Here is a 9,004-nt window from a genome sequence, read left to right as displayed (position 1 = left end):
CATCACCCATTTTTTGTATAGCTGTGAGTAGCACAACTATCAAAAAAACAGATTAGCCCTTGAGTGAGGAGTTCCCCATAACATCATGAAGCATTCTAAGCATTCCCTCCATCTGAGAATACAGATCCAGTCAAATTTTTTTGACTTCTGTAGCTTGTTTTTAACTGTGAGGATGCAAGTATGTGCCACTGTATTAAATCACAGCAAAGTATGGACACACTGACTCCTGATATTTGGCAATGATCGAGCAGTTTGCTTATCTGGCACTCTACCTTCTAACTCAAGACCAAACTGAGATCCAATCTTGCTTTCCTAATAAATGTCATCAAAGCCCAGTTTTTAGCAAAACCTAATAAAGCATACTATGGTCATATGAAAAAATATTTGGGCTTTTAAAAATAAACATGAAATGCTATTTAAGCAGAGGACTCCCTGTTTAACAATTTCACTCAGGGTGCACAATAAGCTGTGCTCAGCAGCCACTGAAGTCAGTGGGCATCAGCTGATGCTTGTATAAGAGTAGATTATAAAGGCAGATTTAATCATGTGTATTCTATTACTTAACTAACACTTATTTAGCTTCAACAGCAGACACTTGTATTCCATAACTAAGCCTTCAAACACTTATATGCAAACAGTCCCCTTGAATTCATACCAGTGCAAACAGAGAGATAAAAATCATCAGTAGGTAGTAGATGTACTTCAAGCTCAGAAAGAAAATGTTTCTGTATGAAAAACAGGAGGTGGTATTCTTCCAGGGGGAAAAAAAAAGTAATATTTATTCATATGAGTTTTCAAAGGCCTAACTAAATTCATTATAAATATGCAAGGCAAACTCCAGTATTTGTCTGCAAAGCATCCATAGTTTTCCTTTCTAAGCACACTCAGAGGTTTGACATGGGTAAGTGGGATATACCAGAAATGCAACATTAGTTACTTTACCTTTACAGAACAGGGACAAGAGTAAAAGCACTTAAGCCCAAAACATGACATTGCAACCCAATTTATGATGCAGTATGTAGTGGCCCAAACTAGCTCTGAGGAAGAATTTAGCAGTTAGTTGCTATTTCCCTGCAATGATTTTACTTATCAATGCTGCATCAAAATGCAAGAGAACATTCATTGTAATTGTTTCTCTCAAACCACCGAGATTGTTAAACTTGAAGGAAATTGTTCTGACATTACCTAATAAGAAGAATGAAAATTAAGAAAACAGAAGCTGCTAAGTCAAGTTTGGCAGAGCTCATAAAAAGGAAAAGAGATATGACGTAATCTGCTTTAAGAGTTCCAAAGCCACTACGGAATTTAATTTATAAGAGATTTTCATGTTGAAAAAAAATAAACTCTACATTAAACCCATGAAAAACACCCACATCTTAACAGATTATGGCAGTGGCATACAAAGCTTTGCAGATGTTTACTGAAACAGTAAACTTGCTGACAAAAGACAAGCATTACTAGTTCACTTAAACCACCTAGAGTTTATAAAGCCAAGCAGCAACACTTCCCCTGTCCCTCCACCCCCAGCACAGATTCCATGAGGAATGCTCCAATTTTGCCAGTGACAACTCTTACAGAGCAAATTCAAAACTATTTATTTAGTAGCTTCTACAGGAACAAAATTAATTGAAACAGCAATCTGGACTGAAGGAGTTCAACCATGGGTTTTCCTTAACAATTTCAATATTTATTAAATGTGATATGGTAGAATTTTAAAATGGAAGCTATTTTCACAATCAAAAAATGCAAACAGTACTGTTGGGTTTGGCATCAAAGTACATGAAGTGGAAAAAAACAAATCCCTCTATTGTACCCATCTAAAAAAATAGAATTCCATTTGAATACAAAATGAGAACTGTCATTTCGTTATTATTGACAAAAGAGGCAAAAGGAAGTTTGTTCTTTAGAATAGTTTAGTCTGATACAAATGGTACAAAAATTTCCTACATGTACATAATGAAAAAGATCTGACTTAAAGCACCAACTATCTGCAGGATTTTAACAGTGTATTGCAAAATGATGGAAAAGTAACATTTTAACTGGTTTTGAAAATAAGCCTCAGTCAGATGTAGTTTTAAAATATTTACATTTCAATGCAGATATGATACAGACTTTATCAAAACAATGTATAATTTTGCTGGAGTATATAAAAAAAATTATTTCCAGCTTGAAGTGTTTACAAAAATGCACCAACAGTGAAGAGTTAGAGACTACCAGTTTTTCAAGAGTAGACCCAGTTCAAACATAGAACACACATCCAGCATTAGTCAGCATTGATTTTCTCATTTGTAAAAACGTAAGAAGTTATTTTAATTGCAAATATGTGCTTCAACATAATTAACTCTACACAAGTTTCAAATTATTTAAAATTGACAAGGTGAAGTAAAACATATTGTTCATCTACAGAAACATTAGACTTCAGTAACATCCATCCCTTTTCTTCACTAGAACTAAACATTTTCAGGGATTTTCCCAAATCCCTGATTTAGGAAAGTGTTTAAGCAACTGAGCAGTGTTTACACCACACTGAAGTCAGCAGACACATATTAGACATACATATTTAACTAGACACATGCTTGTATGAATTGAGGCCTACAAAAAATATATTCTAACAATATCTAAATTCTAAGGATAAAAGATTGCACTGAAAATCTGGTTCAATACTGTCAGAGTTGTGCAACATAGTTTTCCATTTTAAAATCTTCATCTTCGCAAGTTTGCCCTGTAAATAAGCATTAACCCACCAACTAGAGTTCTAACCAACTGTTCAGTTCTGCAGATGTGTTTCTATCAGGCTACACACATACTGGTAGAGGCTTTATGTTTCACTATTACTTCTCTTTCCTATCAGCCCAAGCCTGACAGTATCTCCATCCCTGCCTGTTCAGAACAAAGACAGCGAGGAAAGCTGGCAGCGTTCTGCACTCCCACATCAACACAATACAGGCTAGATAAAGACTAAGTACTAAATAAAATTAAACCTTTTAGTGCTGAGATAGTGGGAGTAACTCTTATCCCACAGATTCTTCATTTACACCCTTGTATCTTTTCTAAAGTCAGCAGCAATGCTTTTGTTTCACTGAAACAGTGTATTTGCATCTAAGTTTCACTTGTTATGCATAGTGCTTAATTTGCCACTAAAGCCCACTATAGACAGTTGCTGCCCACACAGGATCAAAGGTGTTTTTCAGTACAGGTATGCTCAATCTCTGCAACACCATGCTGTAATAAAGCAAACTAAGCCCTTTACAAAGATCTCATTGTCTAAAATATCAATCCCTACACACCTAGCACAAACCAGTTGAAGCACAGTATCCTAGCACAGAGAAAAGTAACTAGAAGGATGTTTGCATAGCAAATCTCTTTTCCAGTTTCTCCTATGGAACAGGTGAAGTTGACCTCCTACACAAATGTCAAATATTAGAGTGCAAAGTAGTGCATAATCTTCACCATTGGTTTTGCTCTGTCTCTACAATTCTGCTTTCTTCTTCCACTTTGCTAACTGTAGAGACCTTTTGCCAAAATAGAGTAGTTATTCAATCTTGCTTTCCAAGCAAGTTAATGGCACTCATTAAAAATAAGTCTCTTACTTAATGCTTTTTTGCTGGAAGAGAAAGAACATCCCAGCCTTTGGTTGCCTCTATCAAGTGCCTCTGTCCATGACTTATCCATTCTTCTTGGTCCATATACACTCTTCCACAAAACCAGCACTTAAACAGACACTTATGTGTTTCAGTTGGTGAAGTTTCCACCACCTGGTAGCTGTTTTTATGGGTCTTTTTGAGTTTCATTTTCAACATACTCTGTTTTTTCGCTTGGTTTCCTGTCTCACCATTCTGAAGAGTAAGACGCTTTCGGTAACGTTTGACACCAAGACAACTACTTGTCCTTTCTGACAGAACTACTTTCAGGACTTGACCTTTATACTTGTTGATAGTCTTCATGACATTAATTATCTCTGGTGAGTCAACATCAGGATGGTTTAGTACCACAACCGGCTGGTTACGACGAGGGCATTTTATCAACTGATTCATTTTCAGAGGGACAAGCCGAAGACGTCTTGCTGTCAACAGATATGACATGTCAGAACTTGAGCTGGTTTCTGACTGAGTTCTTGTTTTCCTCTTGGGAAGTTCCCTGAGGCTTGCTTGTTTTCTCTTATTTTTGGGACTTTGTTGACTTTTTGAATAGTGTTTTCTTTGCTTATTCCCATCACTGCTTTTCTGATGTGGTACAGCAGATTCTTTGCTGTTATTTTTAACGCTTGCCTCTCGCTTTGGTCTTTGCCTGAGTGACATACTTCGGGACTCAGCATTTGGCTCACCCTGACGAGGCAAACATGGCAAATTACTGCTAAGTGTCTCGGAAACACTGACAGGAACTGGGCGAGGCAAAAACATTTCATTGCAATACATAGGAGCTGCTGTTTCACTACTGTTTTCTATTCCATTTGAGTTTGGACTGCTAGTAACGTTCAGCACTCTCAGTACTGTCCCTTTGGGGATAAACACTGGAGTAGCAACATGGGAATTTTTAGTTACTCTGCTTTTAGATGTTCTTGCAAACGTAAGCAACTCATCTTTATTGTGGTCTTCGCTACTAATCACATCAATTCCACTGTGCACTCGAGGCAAGGATGCAGACTCTCCCGCTTCAGTGGCAGGGACAAGTCTCTCACAGCTTAATGAATTTTCTTGAGGGGAAAGCACTTTTTTACTAGAAGCTTGACATCTCAAAGGCAGGGGTTTCATGTTGTATTCAGCAGCAGATATGAGCTGAGCAATCTTTCTACATAACAATGTTGCTGACTTCTTATTACATGTTGCATTATCCCATCTCACATCCTCTGGAACATTTTCAGCCCCAGAGCTCAGAGAAAATACAGACGAAATAACAGGTCCTTCAAAAGTGTAGCCTTTGTTTTGCATCTTCTGTAGCTCTAGTGATTCCAGAAGATGACTGGTTTTTTGACATATGGTTTCACTTCTTTTTACTTTGCTACAGCCAAAAGTCACATCCTTGCAAGGTAGAGTTTTAGTGACACGACAGTTTTTTCCTGCTTCAGATGATGTAACAGATTTTTTGTCAAAACCCTTATCGGCTAACGGTGCTTCTGTAGAGCGGTCTGGCATAGTCCTACATTCTTTGTTATTTCTTTTTAGAGGCAACACATCCTTTTGTTTAAAAACTAAGGAAGAAGAATTTTCACCCTCCTGAACAGCCTCTACTAAAATGTTCTTGGAACTTTTACCTTCAGAAAGAGCAGCAAACTTTGGAGATCTAGTCACACCCTCTTCATAACAATACAAGTCATAACGCATGTTATTTTTTCCACCTACTTCCCACCTTGAGAATTGAAGATCACTCTCTTTTTCAGTACTATTCATCACCAAAGATGGAGAACAAAGTTCTATAATACCTGAATGAACGTCAATACCTTTCACCAAATGAAAGCATAATTTTGATGTATCTTCTCTCTGTATAGATACAGAGTTACAGTCCAAGACTTGAGAATCAGAAAAACATTCAGCATTCTTGTCATATGAACTATCCATATTAAGCTGGTTGCTAACACTGGATAAATTGTCTACATTCACTTCCGTAGTTAGTAACTCATTTTGAGAAATATTAGATGTCTTTTTTCCTTCTACAGACGGTTCTGTGCTTTGATTCTCAAGTTCCTCCTCAGCACTGTTCACAGGTTTGTAAGTTGCTTCCTGCAGAGGAATTAGTTTAAGAACCAGCTGTTGTGCTCCATTCACTATTTTAATCTCTACTATCTGAGCTAAACAGTTAGAAGGAACCACAAGTTCAGATGGTGCAATTACTGTTAAAGGCATCCCAGGTTGTAAAGGCTCTGTTTTTGGAGAATAAACCTCAACTTCCACACTTTGATTCTCACACACACTCGTTTCAGATGCTTCCAATACTGTTTTATCCTGGACAGATGCTGTGTTTACACTACATTCCACATCAGGAGATGAAGACACTGTTTTAGTTGCTTTACCTGGAATTTCACAAACCATCTTTGATGACAAATTTGAAAGTTCATTCTGGAAAGGAATTTTATCATGTTTCTGCTTTTCAGATAAAGTGCTTTGTCTCAGTTTCTTTTGCTTGTGGTTTACGACAGCACCTGCCAGCCGTCTGGAGGGTGTTTCGTGTACTCTCCTCGTATGTTTTACTATATAGTCATGCCTGACAGCTCCATACTCACAGTACTGGCACTGATACGGAAAAGTCCCTGTGTGTTTCACCAAATGTCTCTGGAATTCTCCTTTGGTGTAGGATATGTAACCACAGTGGGAACAAATAAATTTAATTTCTTCATGTTGGCCTACATGCTTTTTATACTGTAAAGGATCCTTTGTTGAAAATCTACATTTATCACAGTAGTATTTACCTGGCAGAAAGTTTTTAACTCTAAATGTTCTCTGCGCTTTGTTTGGGGATCTTTTTTCATGGTTTTCAAACTCTACAGCACTGGCACCCTCAGGGACAAAATGGAAAGCTGGTGGGGTATTATGACTGCACTTCTTGCAGATGAAACTTTTGTCTTCGGTCCACCCAGGTGTCTTATGCTTTTCTATATCTTGCACTGAAATTTTCTGAACACTTCTGCATTTTGTACAGCTTATCAGTGACAGCTTGTTGTTCTCAGCCTCAGTCCCTTGGTAACAGAAGTTTTGGTCATCATCCCCTTTCGAGGGATTTGTTTTATCCTCAGAAGACTGCTTTGGGGATGTAGTTAAAGAATTATTTTTATCATTAACTTGGCCAGGGTACAACGTTGGTAAAATTTCCCTCATTTTTTTCAGTTGCATTTCAGAAGATGTGCCTATGCATCCATTTTGTCAAACAGCAGCAAGAGACAGAATGTTTTCTTGATGCTAGTCTTGTGTGTGGTGTTTATCAATCAATCATTCAGGCCAACAATTTGCAGAACATACACTTTGGAAGAAATGGTGCTCAAGCAACTGCATCCATATTATATTCCATGTTCTTCATTTTATTCAATCAACTTGCACCACTAAAGAATAAAAAGCAGAAGATAAAGTCAGTTCTGTTTCACGATCAGTGAAATAAAATGAACTAATAACTGAACTATTAGTGGACTACAGCTGAATTATACAGTGCAAGCCTACTGTTACTATACCACTGACTGCATTGTGCACATACAACCATTGCCTCTGGGCGAAACATACCAAATCAAATAACCCTTTAACATTTGCTCTTATTCAAAATGCTCACAAATTCATAAAATTAACTGCTATGCATCAAAACCTAATGAGCTTATGCTCATTCTTACATGTCACAAAATATTTTATGTTTCAGAAATGTATTTATAAGCCTAACAAGAAAGAAATTTGGTAACAGAATTGAGCAGCAGAATAGTATGTCAGTTCATACACAGCCATTAACTCGGGTAAAGATATAATAAACACTGCAAGTGCCACTTGTTTGTGAATCCTGTCAGGAAAAAGGAGAGTGACTACAATGGTTACTAGAAACAGCCAACTATGAGTTTGTGGTTAAATATAAGGATTTTTTAAGTTAGCATGGAAACTCCTTAAGATTAGAAAGAAGTTCTTTCTAATTGGTGCTAATTTTTCAGATCCAAACAGTCTTGAGCACCAGCTCATAACAAGATGCTATTCATACTTCATGTCTTGTCAAAGTAATAAAGTCAAAATAATCTGCAGCTGCAATATTAATTACTTTCACTTCTATTAATATCACAGTGTAATCACTCCTATGTATGTGGACAAGCACATAAATAATTCACTCCAGCCTGATAATAAAGAATGTGTCAATCAAGCAAAATAAACAATGCAGTGGAAGGCAGAGAGTCAAAGTTTGTACCAGTGTAAAGCCACGTTAGCTCCTGCAGTATACCTGGCCCCACAGGTTCCAGCTCTCTTACTGTTTCTTTTTGATACTTAACATGAACAAGATCTCAGCCTTCAAGCTTTTGCCAAGACTTACGAGACCACTCTTATTTGGAAAATAAACAACTAAATTTGCCTTTCTGAGGCAGACATTAAACAAAGTCTAAAGCAAATGACAACAAGTAAAATCTACTCAACATCTTTCTTATTCAAACATTCTTTCTTACATACTGTTGCACAAATCTGCATCCATGGCTGTTTCATAAGGTAATTTCTAGATTTCTGTAGGTTTCCATACCTCCTACAGACGGCTCTGGTTATGAAGTCCAATTCTTTTCCAAGTCTGTCTATGGGTCTGATTTGGGCTCCAAAAGCACAGTGCTGAGATCACCTAAACAGCATCCTATTATAATAATCCTACAGGAATGAGGAAAACTGCACACTACAGTACATCTCCACAATGGCTCGACAGGAGAAAATATCTGATCCACAAAGCTTTTCTTGCATTGCCCTGTGCTCCAACTGTCAGTATCCCTAACTGCTATAGGAATGCTGCTCTAAAGATGATGCTTGGCAAACAGCAAGCACACTGACATAACCTCAAACAATAGTAAAAATAACTTAGAAAACTGGCTAGGGACAGTGAAACCAAATAGGTAAATAACCCCAAAATGAAGCTGTCATTCAGACCCATGACAAATACCACGTTGCTCCAGCCCAAGTTTTGAAAGTTGTTGGAATTACCACAACTCATTTCAAATGTGCAGTGGGTTGACCCCAGCCAGCAGCCACCCAGATACTGGCTGGTCCCCATCTCTGTCTGAGCAGTAAGGGGAGTGAAGTAAGAAAAAGAGTGAGAAAGTTTATGGGGCTTATGGGCTGGGACAAAGGCAGTTTAATAGGTGAAGCAAGGAGGTGACGCACCTCCTACTAGCAGACCAGTGCCCAGTCAGTCTCAGAGCAACAGCCACCTTGGAAGCCAACCCTCCTCTTCCTCCACTTCCAGTTTTCATTGCTAAGCATGATGTTATATGGTATGGACTATCCCCTTGACCAGTTGTGGTCATCTGTCCCTGCAGAATGCCCTCCCAGTCTCCTGCCTACTCTGCAACAGA

General features: G+C 37.9%; 1 protein-coding gene across 1 annotated transcript; it reads right to left on the bottom strand.

Moving 5' to 3' along the window:
* Window positions 1-3,380: 3,380 nt before the first annotated feature.
* On the bottom strand, window positions 3,381-6,824 carry ZNF518B (zinc finger protein 518B). The gene has a single exon (XM_054391647.1). The coding sequence runs from the start codon at window positions 6,822-6,824 to the stop codon at window positions 3,591-3,593; it is 3,234 nt and encodes a 1,077-aa protein (XP_054247622.1). The 3' UTR covers window positions 3,381-3,590.
* Between the last annotated feature and the right edge of the window lie 2,180 nt (window positions 6,825-9,004).

This window comes from Indicator indicator, chromosome 23 (assembly GCF_027791375.1).
Source record: "Indicator indicator isolate 239-I01 chromosome 23, UM_Iind_1.1, whole genome shotgun sequence".
Taxonomy (NCBI): domain Eukaryota; kingdom Metazoa; phylum Chordata; class Aves; order Piciformes; family Indicatoridae; genus Indicator; species Indicator indicator.
Note: the sequence above shows the minus strand (reverse complement) of the source record. Positions and strands in the feature narration are given on the sequence as shown.

Bases quoted from the DNA above. Each gene is read 5' to 3' on its own strand.
- ZNF518B (XM_054391647.1), bottom strand. From the start codon at position 6,824: ATGCAACTGAAAAAAATGAGGGAAATTTTACCAACGTTGTACCCTGGC.